We start from the raw sequence: 23,093 nt of genomic DNA on the forward strand, positions 1-23,093 counted from the left end.
AAAGTTAATCAAATTTTTTTGGCTTCCTATAAAGAAACATAATTCTTGACACATTTTATGCCTTTTTTAAATCAGTGAATGAATCGAATCTACTTTATTATTATATATAATAGAAACTGACCCGAAGTTTTGTTTTTTTTTTTTAAGTGTCTATGTGGACGAAGGTAATTTTTGTTCGAATATTTAAATTTACCTTGTAATTATTATAAAATATTCATAAATAAAATGGTTAATTAAATTTTAAATAACTGATATTTTTTTTCAATTGAAAGATTATATTAGATTCAAAATATAATTATACATATATTTACAGAATTTTTCCACAACTCAGTTCTAAAAAAATTGAGAAAAAAATGTGTGTTTAGTTACAAATGCACAATATTATTAATAATTTCTTTCATACAAACAACTGTAATAATACTTTCTTCTATATTGATATTTTATGAAATAAATCACTTTGCAGGTTGTCTTAAAATAATGATGTATTTAAATTTAATAACATTAAATGACAATTGAATATAGAATATTTTACCACGATTATATTTTTTTAATCTATTTATACAGTTATGGTAGCAACTTTATTTTACAGATAAATACAAAATATCGAACTTTTTAGTTTTTCATAACAAATAAAAAAAACTTACCCATGTTTATTATTTGTATTTCTTCCTACAATATATTTCAAAACAAAATAAAATCTTGATAGTTTAAAAATCTACTAATTAATAATTATATATTATTATATTATCGAACAAAAACTAACACAAACACAAACCGAGTCACAGTATACAATAATGATAATGATGATATGATTTCACAATTTTTTTTTCATATAAAACTATTTTTCACAGAACTGTTTAATTCACAGATGATAAATAATTATATTTTTGTTTTTAAATGAAAGGTTCGAAGTTTGAAACTCTCAAAATTGCGTTCTAACTTCGGGAACAGCAAGCAGTAAGCGACAGCGTCCGCAGCATTCGCTATCTGGCAGGAAACTGGCGGGAAATCTCATATTGGCGGGAATGCGACGGAACAGAGGCTGCGTACAGCATCCCATGAATTTTCAGTAGTATTTTTATTTGTTCGTTCCATTGTTTCACACTTGAGCGGTAGTGTAGTATTTTAATTAATCGTTTGAACTTTTTGGTATTGTTTTCTCTACGAAATTGGAAAATAAAATACGCTTTTGTATATCCTTTTCCCTGGAACGATAATGATAACGTTCTAAATTTAAATAATTTTGAAAAAATTACCTTATAAACTTACTATTATTTTTTCCTATGATTGATATATTTTTATGTAAAGAATGACGTAACTGGCTAACTCTTTGTTGACTCTTTTACACTTGACATTAATAACCTTGAGAATATTGTGTACCTTAAACTTGAGCTGTTAGTTATGAAAATAATTATAACATAATACATATATTTATATTATAACTAAAGGGCATTATTTCTTTTAATTTAAAAATTAAGTAACTTTAGGATTTATAGCAATGTGACATAATTTACATTTAAAAATTAATTAACAGACTTTCAAAACAGATACAGATATAACTTTTTTTAAGTCCCAAGTTACAAGCTACATCTTGCTTATGTTTACCGATTTTTAACCCAGTTATTATGCGACAGAGAGTCGCAAAGAATATACTTCATAAGACTACGCGTGTCAAATCTTTCTAAGACATAATATTGAACTATTCACTCATTAAGGCCCACTTAACTATAGTTGAGGTTAATTAGGTATGGATGTTCTCATATTTAATATTTGTTATTTTCATGTACTTAAAATATAATTAGTACAAATAGATTTGCATTTCATTTAATTCTCAGAGATGACGGCTCAAAAGTGCATATCAGAATTCCCTTCCATAAAGGATATTTCGAATTTACGAACTCTTAAACTTGTGTTAACATGTTTCTGAATTACGAATAAGACTTTATTGTCGTATGTACTTGGGGATGTATGATCACGTTCACTTGGTGGTAGGGCTTTGTGCCATCCTGTCTTGATAGGTACCACCCACTCATCACATATTCTACCGCTACTCAGCAATATTTATTATTTTTGTGTTCCGGTTTGAAGGTTGAGCGAGCCAATGTAACTACAGGTACAAGTGATTTAACATCTTAAATCCCAAGGTTGGTGGCGCATTGGCACCGTAAAAAATATTTAATATTTCTTACGGCGTCAATAAATGGCGGAGGTGACCCACTGGCGGCCTATTTACACCTATCTCCATATATGATAATATATCTATCTATATATGATTTAAAAAAAAAACATTTTTTTTATATTTATTTAAATAATAACATACACATTTATTTATCTATTTTTATAATATAGATTGGCAAACGAGCACATGGGCCACCTGATGATGTAAGTGGTCACCACCCATAGACAATGGTTCTGTAAGAAATATTCACCATTCCTAACATCGCCAATACACCACTTGGGACCTTGGGAACTAAGATGTTATGTCCCTTGTGCCTGTAGTTACACTAGCTCACTCACTCTTCAAACCGGAACACAAAAATACTGAATACTGCTGTTGAGCGGTAGAATATCTGATGTGTGGGTAGTACCTACCCAGACAGGCTTGCACAAAAACCTACCACCAAGTAAATGTTTATTCGCATTAAAGTTCAATCTTGATAAAATAAAACAGTTTCACTTCGCCAGACGATTATCGTTGAACTTTTAAATTATTTGTTTGGACTTATCGTGATCTGTTTCGAATTGAGACTTCTCAAAATAACTCTGCTTCTAGTACAACTCTAGCATTGCTATAAATACTTAACCTATTATTGATATTTTGCTCTCACTTTTCGTGCTAGTGTCAATCAAAATTAAAGACAAAATATACTTTAGTCAAGTAGTTTTGAAGCGTTTACGAATATAATTTCATTTATTAAGTTCAAATCCGCAATAAGATTTCTCCGAACCAAACCGTTTAAAATCATTAATGAGTAACTAAATGAGTTTTCATAAAACAATTATTATAATTATATAAAAAAATAATTATTTAATGAATTTAATATTATATGATGTTTACATTAATAGCATCTTGTATGGGAGTTACGAATTTCAACGACTATTACATTATAAATAAGAATTTATTAGCATTAGTACAGAGATTACATAAAAGTTTATACAAAGACATCCCCTTGGTGAGGTTTGGAACCCGAGATGAATTTTAAACACAAAATAAGCACGTGGCACGTGAAAGACAGTGATGCGTAAACTGTTGTATCCGCTGGGCTTCCATTTGGAGGAATAGACTCAAACAAAGATTGAACAATTACAGAAGTTGTCAATTTGGTTTTCAGACCGCTATTGTGATATGAACGATCTATTCATCTTAACCTATATACTTAAAACTTTTTCGAAATTGAATTTCATCATTTTTAATATGCCTTTTATTAAAAATCTTAAAATTAAGCTGTTTTACAAATTAGTCGAATTACAAATGAGTATTACATTTGTAATTTGAAGTTACTTTAGTTTTTTTTTTTATATTGAAGCAACAGATCAAGAACCCATGGGTTGCTTTTTTCAGGTAAAGATTAAATCGTTTTTTAAAAATGTAACGAATAGACTAATATCTCGTCAAAATAATGATATTATACAGTTTACAAAGTGATAAATCGTTCAGTATTCAATATGACGTTTTAATATTTTGAGAACAGTTTGGCAAGAAATTACTGTCGAAGTTTTGAGCAACATAAGCGCAGTGTATTGCACTGATGTTATCATAGTGCATTTAACGTTACAGTTCGGTGAACGTATCGACTACCTAACTTTGTTAAGTTGCCATATAAGTTATTATGGTAATAGTTTTAAGTGCTTAATTGTAAGTTATGAATTATGCAGCTTTTGAAACCCACTTTGGGCTCGATGGGAGTAATTCACGGTTGATTTAAAGTGAAAAGTTCACATAAATGAGGGAAAATATAAAATAATTTACCATAAATCAAATAAAAACTAAAATCACTCGCTTTCTCAATAAAAATTTTGAAGTAGTCCTTCACGTTTTTTCTACTATTTATATAATTGATATGCAAACACTATACCATGCCACTAAACATAAATATTTATTTATATTATTGACACATGACATATTTTTATTATACATATATGACGGCGCATGGTGCGCCATCTTGTTTATTCATACTGGTTGGAAAAGAGTGTCAATGGGAGATGAACGGCGCTCTAGTGAAGAGTCGCGTCGATGGTAGCGCAGCAGCCATCTTGGATTTATTACATTCAAGATTTCCCGCGCACCACGTGTGCGACGAATCGCTAATTTCCAACATTATCTTTATTCTTTTGTAATAGATTCAGTGATTTATGTGTGTTTGTGTATATGATTTATTAACGAATCGATATTGATGACTATTGTTAATATATCTGTGTGATTGATTTGTTTAATTAAAAACTTACTGAATTTGTGGATCGTTCATATATAAAATCGTTTGAATATACGCCCACTTATCTTGAATAATCCTGATATTGCTAATAAAATGTCTATATATATTTTAACAGGTGTGCCGATTTTGATGTTGCCTTTTATGTATGTTTTAATGGCTCCCTGGATGATTTAGATTGGTAGGTGGCGCTGCGATCGGGTACCAAGGTTTATATTATTAGAACAAATATTAAATTCTAATTTAACACGTACGATGTCGGGACGAGATATTTATCGGGATTTCCGTTTTCACGCTAAAACGAATCAATTGAAATACCAAGTTCTTACGAGCGCCGATTAATCGAACAATTTAAATATTATAATTATCAGTAAAAACTCACATAAAATATAAGTCTGCATTCGAAGTTAAATGTTATTTCAAGATTCAAAGTACACTTACAAGGCGATTATATTAAATGCTAGCCGTAGCAATGAATGCCGATTCGATAATAATTTATTATTCCAACGTGAAGACGCCATTAAGAAAATATGTTTATCCACTTAATGTTTTAATGTTTATTTTCTCGATTGCTATTTCAGGTTAAACTCTATAACAAAATACACTGGAATTTATATGATATAGTTTTTTTTTTTTATAAAAATACTCGTCTACGTTTCTCCTGGGTTCATTAAAGACAAAAATAAAAATTCGTAAACTATCATTTTAATTAGATACATACATAAATATATATATGTACATTATATGTTTTGAGTAATATGACTATGTTTACTTAGTGGCTCGCTCACTATTCGAACCATAACAGAACTATTCAAAATAACATCATTTTAGTAAAATAAATAAATAACAAAATCAAATATATATATCACTTCATTTTAAAAATAATGTTGTGATGGCATTTATTACGTACGTACTTATTCAATTACCGAGTGAATGAAGACATTAATTAAAATTTGATATATCTTTATAAAGGATTTTTTTATTCATACGTCATCTCGAAAATTCTGGGCCTTTGTGATAAATTTTATTTTATTTAACATATTTACAGACTCATGATACTGTGAGCGACGTATTCGTCTGAACAAATTTTTCGACTGTTGCAAAACAAATATCGATGATTTCATTGAAAATTGTTTTATTCTGATATTTTATATAGGAATTCAAAAAGAAAGACAACAATATTGTATCAATAACTACATTACTTATAGTAATTTAAATGAAAAATTTACCAATAACATTTAAAGTATTTTTATGATGGAGTGATGAGAATATCCTCCTTTAAGATTAAATTATGATGATTTCTACGCAAGACATATTATAGATATAAGATATATTATAGTGCACTAATACAGATGCACTCTCTGAACCCTCGTTGTCTATGCTGTAATTATTAATGTGTCAAACGGTGAGTTGAACAGTACAGTTCATAAATAACGTCCGCTTTGTAATGTTGACTGAGAGATACGAATAAAATATTTAAGTTGACGAGTTCACCTACTTAAATATTGTGCATTTTATACGCGACATGTTGCACATGACCAATCACAAAACACACTCAAACATATAGATCACAATGATCGTATTTATTTTACTTGCGTAACATAAAAGGCGGATTTAAATGTCCACGGTTGAGTCAATTTCTCGAAATTAATTTATATGAACAGAATATTTTCAAAATAAGAAAGAGAGTCATAGACAATTTCTAGTTATTCCGGCACTACTCTCAACGCCTTCAATTTCGGCTAAGAGTCGGAGACAAATTAAGCGATTCGTCGCTGCTGACTCCCTGAGTGTCATAGAGTTCGCTAATGGCTCCTCGGATCCTATCTTTTAAATGTTATATTTTGTAGAAGTAATATTAAATTTTTCGTGATTGTTTCTAAATTTTTTAAATTAAAAACCGTTATTTACAGTATTAAATCATTTGTTTTTTTTTTATTATTAATTTATCATATTTGGATATATTTAGTTTGTCTGAATTTTGCAATTCAAATTTGAAATTAGTTCCAAAGTTTTGAGGTACCCAAACTTTAATTATATTTTTAAGAGGATCTATGGTATGTTTGTATTGATATTTATGTGTGAGAATAAAATTTATAATGTGTATTTTTAATTTATTTAACTTCTCCGTGAAATCAACATTCCGAACTGCAGTAATAAAATTGTTTATTGAAAACATTCGTTTCAATACAATACACAATAACACACATTTCTGATCTGTGTAACAGCGTCGATAGGCAGAATCGAAACTATTTACAAACGACTCCACATCTATGCAAAACTTTTGACGATTAAACTTTCCGGTTTCGACGTAATTGAAATAGATAGGTTAGTGAAATATATTTTTTCGTTTATTTGCCAGTTGTATAAAAGGATTTTTTAATTACATTAGTAGGCATGCAAATGGGCCACCTGGTGGTAAGTGATCACCACCATACAATAGCGCTTTAAGAAATATACTAATTACTTACATCGCCAATGAACCACCAATCATGGAAACTAAGATGATATGTATTGTGCTGTTTACATTGGGTCACTCGTCCTTCAAACCAGAACAAAACAATATAGAATAAATGATGAATGGGTACCAATCTATCCAAGCGGACCTACACAAACCCCAGTAAATTTTAAATCTCGAAAAATGTCATATGTCATGTTATGTCATAGCGATTCTAGGTCCTAAATTAGTTATTCTAGGTGATCCAGTGGTTAGAACGCGTGCATCTTAATCGATGATTTCGGGTTCAAACCCAGGCAAGCACCATTGAATTTCATGTGCTTAATTTGTATTTATAATTCATCTCGTGCTCGGCGGTGAAGGAAAACATCGTGAGGTAACCTGCATGTGTCTAATCAACGAAATTCTGCCACATATGTATTCCACAAACGGGCATCGTCGTGGAATATGCTCCAAACCTTCTCCTCAAAGCAGCAGTGAGAAATTTACAGGCTGCTAATGTAATGTAATGATTCTAGGTCTAAGTTGTTATATATTTACTCATCCTTTTGTCGGAATAAGTTATATTATATGGTTATGTAAGCGGTACTTCTACCTGTAATCTGGGAATCAGCCAGTTAATTGGAAATCGCGTAATTAATCCAAGCGTCGTGTTCAGTGACATCGCATTTGAATCACTTCATCATACGCGTGCATTACAAGCGAATGTAATGGAATTATCTGTTCATATCGCTTAAATTTGACATCAGCTGTGGGTACTGGATATAAAAGTTGCATTTTAACCCAAAGGTCGCGGGTTGAAATCCAACGATTACTCGTGACACGTTTGTGTATACTCAAAGGCATATTAAATTAGCTAATTTTATATATTTCGTACATTCTATAAGTATTCATTATTTTGGCCGCGGTACAACAGAGTTGCATTCCTCGTGATCACGTTTTATAGCGGTAAGTGAACAAAGTCATAAAAAAAATAATTAATTTGATGTAATGTATAAAATGAATACTGTAACGTTCTATTATTGTAAAATATTTATTCCTAGCTAGCGAACCCGATTTTGATTAAATACCCAATAATAAGCAAAACGAAGAGCAACACGAAAATATGATATATGGGTACTTACAACGCAACCACTTACAATACCCACAATCAGTAATAGAACCAGCAACTAATGAGTAAATATTGCAAATAATGTTATTTTATTTTATACAAATTCAATGGATATTCCTTGTAAACATACAAGCGACATAATGACTATTACATAAAGCAATTTATTTTGCTGAAATGAACAAAGATAGTACAATTTTATATTTTAATTTTGAGAATGCGAGCTGAATGCCCTGGGGTAAGGTTTATTTTCTTAACAGGTGTTTCTGACACTTTAAACGACGTTAGCAGCGATAAAGGCTGACATACAATTTCAGAGGACCCTTAAATAGAAAATTATCGAACAGTAATATGGACTTAAGTAATCTTCTATATCATAAATAAAGAAACGTCTTTTTGTAATGCCTAACTAATAATCTACTACCAAATACACATAAAACTAAAAACAGAAGCTGCACAGAGAGAGTTTCGAAGTTTCACTCTCTTTAAATATAGGTCATTAAAATGACAATCGTGAATATAATTTGATTGTTTTATATAAGCGCAATATGTACAATAATAATCAATAATATTTAAAAAAAAAATAAAATGTTAAAGAAATAGTTGCCATAGATAAGAAGAATCAATTAATTTACATAATTACAAATTTTGGAATGGCCGAGGCACTTCCAGGCATCCTATGAAATAGAAGTGCAATACCAACGCTCCATAATGTTTCCTTCGTATTAGGACAGAATGGTCTGCAAAACCTGGGAGAATAGCTTATTTTTTTAACAAGTACATGCAATTATTTGCATTTCTATCGTTACATAATTATAACGGAGATGTTTTTGAAAAGTGAAGTAAATTATAAAAGTCAGCGTAACTTTATTAAGTTATTTCTAATGTTATATGATTAATAATTGAATAGCATTTCGGTTTGTCTTATATTTTACGATTATTGGCGTATGTGTAAATAATCTTTATATGTTATTCTTGGATTTTTTAAGATTTCCTCAGGAAATAATACTCTGAAGTTTGAATATCGGCCAGATTAAAAGTGCTCTTCAGCCATTGTAAAAAACACTATTGGTCGAAGTCCAAAAACTAATACTTCGTGATTCCAAAAGCAAAAGTCGTCGTTGAAAATCAGCCAAAATACTAACGCCAGGTTTCATAAAATAAATTTGGGGAAAATCTCCTCCAGCAAGCAAGAAGCGTTTTATTTGTTTACTAAATGTGCAGTTTTTTGCTTTTCTATCCTTCACTGCACCGAACAGCACTATTTGACATCGGTTTGAAAATCGAACAATATCTGAATTTGAATGACGAACTGAGAGTGATCTATAATACCATCGAACTAGGACGTGATCGGTATGATGAAGAGCGCTTCTGCTCGTAGTAGGTACTTAGTTTGTCGTCACATCCGTTGTCGAGACATCAACGACGCTCTCGTTTCCGCCAACGGAAATGGCATAGATATTAAATATGTAATATTATTAACTACAATTGACTTCGGGACAGAATTTTATATTTCTATTTATACATAGTTGAAGACGATTATTGTTCAATTTTATTTATTTATCAGTACTTTACTATATGTTAACGATACGTAAAAATATACTAAATATAATTTAGACGAATAAATAATTGGAAATAATATTTAAGTTAATAGAAATTAATCATTTTACATCATATTTCCAGAAGTATATTTATATAGAAAAACGAGAATGAAGTACAGTTTAAATAATAAAACAGGTCGATTAAATTTCAATGAAAGAAATTTATGGGGCAGGCAGATTTAGGTTTTGGGTAATAAATAAAACAACAACAAAAAAGTATTGGTTAGGCAAAGTGTTCACAATTCCGGTATCAATTTCCCGAAGTCGGATAAAGGATTCCCAAGACATCGAGACGATAAAATTATTTCCTGTCTAAGCGTTGCGTCTCATTTTCTTGGACACGACCCAAAACTAGCGCAGCTAAAACGACCAAATTAAAAAGTAATTCGATTTTAGATGGTTCAAGAAGATTTTCTATATAATACGAAAGCGACATTTTATAAATGTAACGATTTTAACTCGAAAGTTGCAAGCATAATTCATATATATATATTTTTTTTTTGTCATAGGTGGCTTGCAGGTGCGTTACCGGCCTTTCAGGAAAGAGTACGCTCTTTTATTGAAGGTTCCCAAGTCGTATCGGAAAAACCGCCGGCGAAAGCTGGTTGTGCGAGGCAGAAAATGTCTTAAAAATCGCGCTGTTGTGGATTTTCGGACATTTACATTTATAGTTTACATTTATTAAACTATAACATTATCGTATATTGTTAATGACTGCCTCTTTTGTCTATGGGCTAGTTTATAGAAAGATCGCAAATCCTGAGTTTCTAGGTTCAAAGCCCGTGTCGGGCCAATAATTAGCTTTTTTGTTACTCTGAAGACATTCTCAGTAGAAACCCGAAGTCTTAATGTTGTCAGTCACACTCCTCTAAAAGCACATAAACTCTTTGGTCCTACGTATGAATTCTTTTCGGACATGTAGGATCTTAAGTTTTTATGTTTTTAATTATTTCGGTACATTAGACAAGGCTGAGCTTCCCCATCTAATTCAATATTTTGATTCGAAGCTTACGATCCATTCGGTTCTGGTTCTTGGAAGAGGCGATACGGTATTTGTGAAGTCAGACCAAACTATGGCTGTTTACAGACTTAAACTAGAGTTAGGCATGAATAGAAAGAAAACTTGATTGTTTTTATCGACCCTAAATATAGGGGATGAAACGTGAATGACGACGTTGAACTAATTCCGAATTTTCTGTGACATTGAAATGATTGAACTATTGTCATCGTTAGAATTATCCCACTTGTAATTTCTAAATATGTAGCAATAATAATCGGTACTAATATTTATAATATTTTGGATGTAAGTCTTCATACTAGAGTACATTGAATTGTACTGGAAAAGCCTGGAAATGTCAGTGCTGGACTAAGACCTCTCACTTTGTCGAAAGTTTGTGACACGTTGCATAAGAGATTCAAAGTTGCAATTCAACGGATTAATTCTACTAATATTCTCACTGCCATTCCACTCGGTAGTAATATGTACAATCACCACTATATTTATTTTGGTTTTTTTAATCTGTACACATCTATTTAAGATCTGTATTTAAATAAAACTTAATTATAAGTTTATTTTATATCATTAATTTAAACCTTGTAAGAAAAATTTTTTTTATGCATGGCAATGAATATATTTAGGCTACATTTATTTTTTATCTATGACACTGCACTTAAGGTTTACAATGAAAGACAATATTTTTGTTATTATCATTGTAATTCACCACAATTGCTTATTGTAACTTTAGCTGATGTTGTACCACTTTTAGTTCCATATCTTTCCATTTTTTTCATCACATCTAGACCGGATATTACGTGGCCAAAGACTACGTGCTTTCCGTCCAACCAGTCGGTCCTGAAAAAAAAAATCTATGTAAACTTAATTTAATTTGGAGTCCTTTTTTAAGCAAATGCAGCACTTTAGACGATAAAAGCTAAATTACAATTTAAATATTCTAAAATCCGTATCCTTTGTCAAAAATAATGCCTCAAACACTTTTGTCTATAACAAACGACACAAATATTGATAATCAGTAACGAATTTGACAAAAATCTTATAAATTAAAAGGCATACGAGTTAATACTTTTTTTATCAAACGATATAACCATATGAGTGTAGATTTAATAACGTTTGTTATTGTCAAACGAATATTGACATTATACAGATGTTCTTTTTTCATACTGAAATACGGAATCTGAAAAAGTATCCCAGGCAATGTTGGCAAAATTCCAAATCATAACGAAAATTTCGAAACCTGCAAAGGGCACAGCTGTGCTGCGAGATTTTATTACATTACCATAACTTAATCAATCTATTTAGAATAGGGTGTGTAGAATACTTTGCTAGCGTAAGCATTCTTTGATGAAATTTATAACTGTATTACGAAGACACAAACAAGTATTAAGAATCATAAAATAATTTCTCAGTCATCAATTAATCTCATTCATAATGACGTAAGGAAGCCGTGAAATTAAAAAGGAAAATAATATAAAAAAATGTATTATATTCGTAAGGTATATCTGGTATAGTTCTAGTCCCAGGGATGGACAAAGGTTACCTTTTCACGCCTAGAGGGAGTAATATGTTGGGGGTTAAGGCGGTTTGTGTGTTATAGGTAAGGTTTTTTAAATTTCGAGCGGGTAGCCGCAGATTCAACTAATAAAAAGTAAAATTAATGAAAAATCTTATATACGTATGGTATATATGTACATACATATACAGAAGTTTATTATATAAATCTATATAAAGACAAATGTACACTTAAAATGAAATTTAATTTATTCCATAATGATAAACGATTGAAACTAATGTATTATCTATTCTATCGTAAATAGTTGAACACGGTTTATACGATGGATTTGATTACATTATCCACATGATTAACGTAACTATGTATTCCGTTTTCAGTGGAATAGTTCCGCTTTGAAGCTACGAGACATTATCCTCAAAAGGCTACAATATGTTCTACGATGAAACTGTCTTTCAAAAGTTCAAGAAAAGAGACTACAAATTAAAACTTTATATTTTCAACGATTTTAGTCTTTCAAAAAATATCCCTATAAACTGCATTACAATCGGAACGGCAACGTTTGCCTTAAGTTACTGACCCGCTGTGTCAGCCAAACGTATAAATTCTTGAAATATAAAAAAACGTCCCGTGAATAAGTTAATGAACGTATTTGTTTGTTTTTTTAGTGTTTGGTCTTAAAACGCCATATTATATTAGGGGTTTTAATGAGCTGACGTCACAGCCACATTGTATATATCGTCTTACTTGGCATTTATATATATCCAAACGAAGTAGGAATAAAGTTAAACAAACCCTAGATTTAAATATTTCACGAGATTTGCTTATAACTCATCTATATTGTGCACTACTAAGAGTATGATTAATGATTTATTTTCAAAATTCCGATAACAGTTTCGCCGACAAAACTCCATTTTTTCGCAAATCCATAGTGAATATGATAGACTAATCAAGCTACCAATGATATCGCGTCAATTTGCTGTCAAATGTTGTTTATTTGGCTTTTCTCCACTTATGGTTACATTAGAGTATAAATTAGTTCTATTATGCAATATCCTAAATTAACAGTTTTGAATTATGAATATGAAAAATTTCTACAATTTCTCTTTGGTATAATGTTTTCAATTACTGTCATTATAGTATCAAAGTATAAAACAAAGTCGCTTCCCGCTGTCTGTATGTCCTTATGTATGCTTAGAACTTTCAAAATACGCAACAGATTTTGATGCGTTTTTTTTTTATAGATAGCGTGATTCAAGAGAAAGGTTTATATGTATAATACATGCATAATACAGTAGAGAAACTCTGATAACTTTAGAGGTTTCTAATGTGATGTCTTAAATAAACACATTTTTTTCCACATTTCACTTCTGACATTGCAAATGCTTGTTGAACCCTACGAGATAGATCAAAATAATATAATACAGTATTGTACACTTTAAAAGGGTCTATATGCATTGCACCCGTGCGAAGAAAAAACTGATAGAAGATAAAAATTAAATACTATAAAACATACTCTTACTTAGCTGTGCATAAAAAGAATTGTGATCCATTTGTATTGGGTCCTGAGTTTGCCATGCTTAATATACCGGGTCCTGTGTGTTGTAATGTGAAGTTCTCATCTTCAAACTTCCTTCCGTATATAGATTTACCGCCTGTTCCATTGTTATTTGTAAAATCACCTCCTTGACACATCTGGTTACCGTTGATTAAGAATTTTATTACAATGTTATATAATTACATATAGGATTCATCCGGAAAGATAATGAATTTCTAAATAATCTTTATTCTAATATATCAATTTAAAAAAACTAATGACGAAACAAGAATTCTTCATAGAACAAGAACAAGGAATTTGAATAGTCACTCCTTATATATATTATATATATACTCCTATTATATATATATAAACATTGAAAATTTTGATACATATCTTAGTAACTAGTTAATTCATATATAAAAATTGCAAAGTGGATTATTACTGATCTATTGTTTATTTTTGAACAAAAGCTGAAAAATTGTATACTCTACAATGTGTGTGTATGCGTTTACTTTATATGTGTATTGTAATAATATTAAGTATTAAAAGGAAAAAGAAGTTTACACACTTTCAACTGTAAAATCTATACTCTGCTGCTCTTGAGAAATTTCCTTTCTTCACATAACCTATATATTGTCAGAGCCAAGCCCAACCTGAGATAGCTGCTAAACGCAACGAGGCAGTCAAGTATCATTTGATTTTGAATCATAACTTTTAGCTTTAATTTTATATTTTATATCAAGTGATTAAATACATACTTCTCAAAGGCGCTACAATTATTTGCTTCTAAAAACTATTAAAAGGATACAAAGTCTGGTATAATCCTGTGGAAACTACTTCCTTGGTAACCAAAGCCCTTCTCATGAGTGCACAGGGCTCTGAAATTTTCTGCGGTCTTGGGCACTACATCCGCTCTCAGCATCATAATTATCCTCCCTATTTCCTGCTTGCCGACACTAATGTCAAAGTATACTTGGGGATTGCGTTTCTCTGTAGGTTTTGCGGGAACAACCTAGAAATTAAACATTTGTAATATTAAAAATAGTCTTTGAAACAACAATATCATTGTAAATTTAAAAAATGTACATTACAATACAATTACAATTTAAGATGTAAAAAAATTAATATCAATTCATTTCTTTCTTCTTTTTTCTTATAAACTATCTTTCTTTCTATATAACTTATAAGCTTTTCTTCTTTCTTATAAACTAAGTAAAACTCGCCAAGTTCTCTTTCCAATTGATTTATATAAAGTATGACAATCAATCACCAAGTACAGTTTCCATACATAACCTTACTACCAAATTGTTTTATTAATTATTTTATCAAATAAATTATAAGATATATTCTTGAAATTAATTATTTATATTAGAATCATATTTCATATTTAGAATTGGTAGTTAAACTTCAATTTACTTACTGTGCCAGTTTCTGTACTTTCTTTCGTACTCTCTTCTTCTCCTTCTTTATTGACATTTAATGTCTCCCCAGCATGCTTCTGCAACCAACTGTCTTCAGACCAGACCGGCCGAGTGGAACCTTCTTTGATACGTTGTGGTGCTGCTATGTTAACTCTTATTGTGCGTCCAAATAGTTCTGAATCATTCTAAAATGATTAATCATAATTTAAGGTTATACGATGTTGAATAACAATTTAAGCTTTTAGAATAACTTATGTAAAGTAACTTTAAAGGAAATAAGAATTAAAGTAAAAATTATTAACGCGAAATTGTTTTGAAAAGTTTCAAATTTTTTTTTTAACTTATTTGGTGTTTCTTTACACATACCATATTATCAATAGCAGCAGCAGCATCTTCAGCATTTTCAAATTCAATAAAAGCGAATCCCCTATGCTTTTCTGTCTCATAATCTAGAGGTATTTGAACATCAACAAGATCTCCGAATGGAATGAACGCAGCGTTTAAAACCTTCTCATCGACTTCTTCAGCTAAACCACCAACGTATATTGTTCTTTTCGAATTGGGCTTGCTAGCCATGATTATTTTTTCTACTACTTACTTATATATACAAAAATAATGTTATGTTTTCGGCAATTGCATATCCTAACCTAAAAATGCAGTTGATGTTTACGCTTTATGATAAAGTGACAAACGTCAGTCGACTTAAGACAAAGACTAACAGATAAAATATTTAAAAACATAAAATATACATTATAATGAATAATTATTATTATATAATTTTATATGATGAATTATAATAAAGTTATTTCTAATTTATTAAATGAATATATTCACCGATGCAATATTCATACATGCTTAATATATTTATAACTTTAATCAAATCAATTTTATTCAAGTAAACTTCACAATGAAGCATTTTTGAATCATCAATATTTAAACACTACCACGGTTTCGGAAAGCAATATCCTGCGAGAAGAAACTGCAAGAAACTCGCATTATAATAATAACCTAACCATTAGCACTAGGCTAATGGTATTTTTTGTTTTTTTTTCTTAGGTTTATTATTTATGCTATCGAATAAATTATGATGAACAAATAATAAAATATCGAATTAATTAATAGTATTAAAAATAAACATTTTGCTAATTAAATCAATTAAATTAATATACCTATAAAAAAATCTATTCAAGCATTCCTCAAACAGTAAACACATGCCACAGACTAGACTACTAAAGACTCAAATACAACACGATACTAAAATGTACAAATATGTAAAATTGTTTTGAATTTGTCTTCAAATGTACAAAAAGAGCAAAATGCATAATATTCAAAATTACTGTTAGCCCGGTTGTAACTAGTTTGCAGAGGCTATCATTATTTTTTCTTTCAAGACGTAGTTATACGAACAACTGTATTTAGCGCCATTTTTTAATAATAATTGTAGTTATAACTCAAGTCGATACAATGTTTGTTTGACGTTCGTAAATTCTTGCAAAATAACATTAATTTTATGTTGTAAATATATATTTTTTAACATTTTGTGTCAAGTAATAATATATCTACATATTGAGTTATCCTTAACAATGTTGTATTTACCGTTTGACCATCAACTAAATCGTACGAACCTTTTGTAAAATACATTTTCTTGTAAACAAATTAAAACTAAACTACGCCTCAGAAAAGGATTGTGAAATGTCAGAAAGTATATATTTTTTTAATTACAAGATATTATGCCACATTGATTATAACAAAACTATTATAAAACGTACAGAATACAAGTAAAAAATAAGCGTAATTAACACCTGACGTCACTTTAAACATTTCACGAGTGAGATATGTAGATACCAAGTGAGTTCTTACAGAACAGTACCGCTGAGTCGTACGAAAGAAAGGGTTGTCTTTGTATTTATAGACACACATAGCCCCTGATCTGATGCTATAATACCGATGTTTTTTTTTAAATCAGCACAATGTCTATGGAGCCACCGAAATCATAAATTGAATTGTTATAAATATTAACCATTCCTTGCGTCGCCAATACGCCACCAACCTTGTGAACTAGGATTTTACCTACTTACTCGTTTGTTTCTTGTGCCTGCATTTGCAATTTTGCACTCACTTACCCCTCAACCCGGAACGCAACAATACTACGAAAGTTTTGTAAAAAGTAAAATTCTCATAATGCCAGCCCATGTTTAGTTTTCTAATTTCCAACCTACCTTTCCTGTCATACATACAAACATCTACGAGTAATTAATATAAAAATACATTCTCACCCAATTATTCGTCTATATTACACTATCATATATGAAATTGACCATTGCTAATACGTTTCCTACTCCAATTTATGCAGACTAATCTGAGTGAAATATATCAAGTGCGGATCTACTACATGGATTTATAAGATAGAAAAAAATATTTTTAAAGTTTTGATGGGCTCTTTTTTTACATTAACTTATTACACCTATACTATATACTATAATATACTATATACAATATTATAAATTTGAAAGTAACTCTAGGTCTGTCTGTCTGTCTGTCTGTCACGGCCAAATCGATAAACTGAATTTGACGAAGTTTGGTATGAAGTAAACTTGAACTCCAAGGAAGTACATAGGCTACTTTTTTGCCTAACACATAACAACCAACTCCTAAAACCGCGAGCGAAGCCGCGGGCGACAACTAGCATATATGTATTTTCGCCGAAGGGTCGGCTTACGTTTCGGAGCTTCGTGTTTTTAAGCCCTGTACGTATGTTGTCATAATATTTATTATGTTATATAAAACGTAACGACTTTTGTTTACTTGTGCATACCGTTAACGAACAACAAACGCTAAGGCCGTCAAACATGCTCGTGGAGATTTAATTTATACGTAACTAGCGACCCGCCCTGGCTTCACACGGGTGCAATGCTGATACTAAATATACTACAGAATGTCTTACAACGTTCACAGTTTTTCAGTCATTAGACAATACAAACCGTTTTGTCTTCGAAAATATTCATTTAAATTACATGCTGTATAGGGCCATGTTGATCTATATTAAATGCACAATGTATTTAAGGTACTTAAATGTATAAGGATTAATGCTGTATTGCTTAAAATCGCTTAGAAAGTAAGCCACTATTTCTCGAAAAAGTAAAGGATAAAAATGGTTATTGTATCTAAGAGATAGACCTATACCATCGCGGACTTTTTAAGGTGGACAATACTGTAGTACATTATTTTGATCTGTCTCGTAGGGTTCAGCCATCGTTTGCAATATAAGTGCAAAAAATGTGTTTATTTACGACATCACTTCAGAAACCTCTAAAAGAATAGTGTTTCTCTACTACATTGTGCGTGTATATATAAATACAAATATTATATAAATCTTCTTCTTGAATCTATCTATTTAAAAAAAAACCGCAACAATATCCGTAAAAAAAATATGAATAAGTAAACTCGCTTTAGTATAATATCGTTATACCAATATCACCATTAACTGTACAAAGTTCAAACTCAATTGAGTGAGTTATTTCGGAACGCATAAGACACAAACGAAGAAACACTATTTTTTATAAATATACTAGCAAAATCGTTTGTCATGGCAATCGGTTGGACTCCGGATAAGTTGAAGTGCTTCATCGTCATCTAGTGGCGAATTACAACTATATAATATAAAAACCTGTATTCTATTCCAACTATAACAAGAAAAAGCCAAATAAACAACATTTGAGAGCAAATTGACGTGATATAATTGGTCGAGAGCTTGATTAATCTATGATATTCACTATGGATTTTGCGAAAAACAGGCATTTTGGTGGTCGACGTAAATGTTTTGGAATATTGGAAGTAAAATTAAAGTGAAATAATAGGTTAAGTGTAATAGTGTTGTATTATAAATGAAGATATAATGATCATAAACTCTTAGAAGTGCACAATATTGCTGAGTTATTAGCAAATCGCATGAAATACGTAAATCTAAGGTTTGTTTATCTTTTTTAATACTTCCATTGGAATAGGCTACAATACATGGTAACCGGCAAAACAGTGTCGCAGATAATTAATCTAAATGCTTTTTTTTTTTTTAAATGCAATAAATTTTAAATGATCGTATTAATAAAGCCGCACGTTAAGTTTGTAATCAATGATCGTCTCGAATACTAAAGTCTGTTACAGATAATTAACAGTAGGTAGATCAGCATAGATAGTGCAAATTGACGTTAGTGATAAAGCAGGGATAATGGCGGGAATCGTACAGGTTTAGCCGGATATGGACATGAAATGAAATTAGCCATAAATACGTGTTTGATTAATGATCTGTAATAAATATATCCAGATAAAAATAAAATCTTATAGTACTTTTGGTTTAATTAAGATTTATTTTATAATTGACAAAGAGTGTGCGTGCCTTTCTAACCACTAGTGTTTATACAAAAAGGCGCATGTGAAAATTTGATAACAATTTATAAAATCAAATCAACATTATTTATAAATTTATTGTTTGATCTGCCTTATTTAGAAACGTAGCTTAGCGAGTACTTAATTAAACATATATTTCTGTTTCTATTTAATTATTTACTAAGAATATACAACAAAGGATACATACTGACGTGTACATATCGTGCAATAATGTTTTAAAATGTATATTCCTCTTCATTTGTAGGAAAATACATCTAACACGTTCAATATTGATTTTATTTAAACAAAAATAATAGTTACTTAATAAATTCATATGGGAACTACAAAAAGGTAAATAATGGTTATTAGAGACAATGTTAGACAAATTTTAAATTAAGTATTACAAGACAAAGTATAATATTGAACTTGAAAAAAGATGTGAGATTGCTTAGTACAAGATACTTTTTTTTGATTTGATAAACAATTTGTCTCAAGAAGAGAAGATTTTTGTCATTCTTAAGATAATATAACTACTCATGGGAATTTGGGATCGAATAGACGTTAAAATAAAATTATTTATTCTTAAGTTATTGTTACATCAAGAAGACTTCATTGGATGTCATCGAACATCGTAAAATTTACATAAGCGACTTTTGTGAATATATCTCCAAAACCTTGAGAGAATTATTCAATACTGCGTGTGTCTAAGGGAACTTTCCTGGATCTGAAAATATACTTGTGCCTCTGGGGCTTGTTTTAGCGTTAACTGTTGATTTTATGTTATTTTATTTTTACCTTAACATTATTCTTTCTTCTTTCAGTGCAATCATGTGATCCAATTTAATAGCAATATCCCATTATGAATGAAAATCTTGTATGTAAATGCATAGTCGAACGTGTTCTGTGTGCCATAAATATCGCGTGTGCAATTAAAGATGTGAATGAAAAGCTGAAAGAAAGATCTGCAGATGTCTATCAATGGGAACCAGATAAAGATAGAGTTTTTTAAACCCTATACATCGATTACAGGTAAAAACCATTAGCAGTTAATTTAATTCTTAGTTACTAAGGAAACATCAAACTTCATTCATAAAACTAAGGAAATAATTAGCGTTTATGCTCAATTACCTATACTAGTCTAAACTAGTATTATAAAGAGAGAACGCGAATTTTGTGAGTCTGTGGTCTTGTAGAAAGTAGACTTAGGAACCACATAACTTATTTGAAAAGTTCTTACATCATCCGAAAGGTACATTATTCCAGATGGTGGTTTTATTCTACCGTCATTCAGCTACCTATACTTCGTATTCTTGTTTCATTTAGCGGCGGGGGCGCATGATGGGTGGCGTATTGACGTTATACGAAGTAACTTATACTTCTTCAGAGGTCAGGAAAATGAAATAAAGAGTCTGTAGTTGGATTACTGCTAGGCTATACCTCCTCTCTTGCGGAGAAGTTTGGAAAGTTCTACGCTGTTCTAGTGCGCGTTAGTGGAAAGTGGCATGTAGACGATTTTCATACGACAGGTTTCTTCACAATGTTTACCTTTATCACAATATAAACACAAAGAATTCAACAATTGTCTATTAATGGAATAAAATCTTCTGGATCTCTACTAATTGGCGTTCCACAAGGATACATTTTTGGTCCATTTGTATATTTTGTTGTACATAAATGATTTTTATGTTAAAAATTCTTATATTGAGCCTACTTGAATAAAAAATATTTAATATAATCACAAAACGTCATCGATGCATGTCCAGAGCCTGTAATCTTCGTTAAAGATTAACGTCTTCTAGCCAATAGCCCTACAACCAAACTGGAACACTAGTATCTAAGAATAAAGATAACTTACCTTCCAATGATTATCATGCTCTTTTTCGTGAAATAAGTAACAAGAAAACAACTTGCTAGGAAGCATAGAACCATTCCTGTGGGTACATTATACAATAGATTAACTTCTTGCCCCATAGATACAGATTAAGTCTCAAGCCGGCTTGTTCAATCCGTATACAATTCGTTAGTCACACATAACGAAAGTGACACAGGGTACCGTTTGTTTGTCGTAATACAAGTACAGTTTATTTCAATAGATGTTATACAATGATCGTGACTTTGCTTTACTCAGTCTGGGTTAGTGTTTGTATAAAACAAAGTAACTACTAATCACAGGCAGCGCTATTCTGTAAGAACTCATATCGTATCTCACTCGTCAAATATTCAAAATAGATTTAAGCTGATACGCTATTTTGATATAATTTCACGGTCGTGTTTTGTGGTGACATTCTTTTCGTCGATTTTTTTTTCGAAATCTAATCAATCTGAGTTTTGAGTTCTAAGAAATTTTAGTATATATTTCTTATGTGTTAATATATAGTACAGACCGATTTATCTCTCTCTAACATCAATAAGCTACCACTCGAAAGAAATAGACAAAATATTGTATAACGATGATATAATATCGTAATACAACATTTACTAGTAAGTAAATAAATAATGTTTTATTTTAGATATCCAATAGATTCTACTAAGAGAGTTAGCAGCCATCACGAGTCTTGATTACTGTTAAAGGTACAAGACTAAAATCTTGGTGTGGAATTGGTTTAATTACACACACACACACACACACACACACACACACACACACACACACACACACACACACACACACACACACATCAGCCCGCATTCGTCCACTGCTGGACATAGGCCACTCCAAATGCACGCCACTGTGGTCTTTCTTCGGCAACTCGCATCCAGCTCCTGCCAGCCGTCTTCTACACTACGTTTGCCGAGACGCGGTCTCCACTCTAGAAAACGTTTTCCCCAACGGTTCAACCAGTGCGACCCGTCATGACATACGGAGCCGAAACGTGGACACTCACGACAAAGCTGGTCCACCGGGTTAAAGTCGCTCAGCGTGCTATGGAAACGGCTATGCTCGGAGTATCTCTGAGGGATCGCATCAGAAATGAGGTGATCCGTCAGAGAACCAAGGTTATCGACATAGCCCACCGGATTAGTAAGCTGAAGTGGCAGTGGGCTGGCCATATTTGTCGTAGAACCGATAACCGTTGGTTTAATTATTTCGAGGAAAATATAATAATCATATTCTCATTACGATATCCTTACTTTATAAGTCTGATTTATACATTATTAAATAATTTGGCAGCTGAGAGTCCGGACTATGAAAAGTCTTTTTAACCCCCGACGCAATAAGCGAGGGGTTATAAGTTTAACGTGTCTATGTATCTGTGTAATTGTCTGTGTTATCGCAGCTTCCAAGCGGATGAACTGATTTTCGTTTATTTTTTTGTGTCATAGATAATTTCATTAATAGTTTTTAGCCATGTTTCATGAAAATCTGTTCAGCCGTTTGAAGATCATCAGCTCTTTAATAGTTGATGAGGGTATCTGACTACCTTCCATAGGCCCTATCCATTCGAAGTTAGGGTAAGGTTTAGATTACGAATGTTGGTAATTAAATGGGATCAATTAGGCTTAATTACCACTATATTTATACCTATGATACCTAGTACCTAACTAAGTTACTAACTCAACTAACTAATCACTACAATTACCTTCCTAATATTTATACCTACTTTAAAAAGGACTAAATAGAAGTAA

At 31.1% G+C, this 23,093-nt stretch overlaps 1 protein-coding gene across 1 annotated transcript; it reads right to left on the bottom strand.

Moving 5' to 3' along the window:
- Positions 1-11,289: 11,289 nt before the first annotated feature.
- On the bottom strand, positions 11,290-15,757 carry LOC125072758 (peptidyl-prolyl cis-trans isomerase). The gene is made up of 5 exons (XM_047683445.1): positions 15,450-15,757; positions 15,083-15,268; positions 14,471-14,674; positions 13,645-13,817; positions 11,290-11,449 (listed from the first exon to the last, which is right to left on the bottom strand). The coding sequence occupies exons 1-5, from the start codon at positions 15,657-15,659 to the stop codon at positions 11,305-11,307; spliced, it is 918 nt and encodes a 305-aa protein (XP_047539401.1). The 5' UTR covers positions 15,660-15,757; the 3' UTR covers positions 11,290-11,304.
- Positions 15,758-23,093: the final 7,336 nt, after the last annotated feature.

The sequence above is a fragment of the Vanessa atalanta genome, chromosome 2 (assembly GCF_905147765.1).
Source record: "Vanessa atalanta chromosome 2, ilVanAtal1.2, whole genome shotgun sequence".
NCBI classification, from domain to species: Eukaryota; Metazoa; Arthropoda; class Insecta; order Lepidoptera; family Nymphalidae; genus Vanessa; species Vanessa atalanta.

Bases quoted from the DNA above. Each gene is read 5' to 3' on its own strand.
- LOC125072758 (XM_047683445.1), bottom strand. From the start codon at position 15,659: ATGGCTAGCAAGCCCAATTCGAAAAGAACAATATACGTTGGTGGTTTA. The intron at 14,675-15,082 runs GTAAGTAAATTG...TTTAATTTCTAG, and splicing joins AAAGTACAGAAACTGGCACA to GTTGTTCCCGCAAAACCTAC. The intron at 13,818-14,470 runs GTATCCTTTTAA...AACGGTAACCAG, and splicing joins ACAGGATTATACCAGACTTT to ATGTGTCAAGGAGGTGATTT.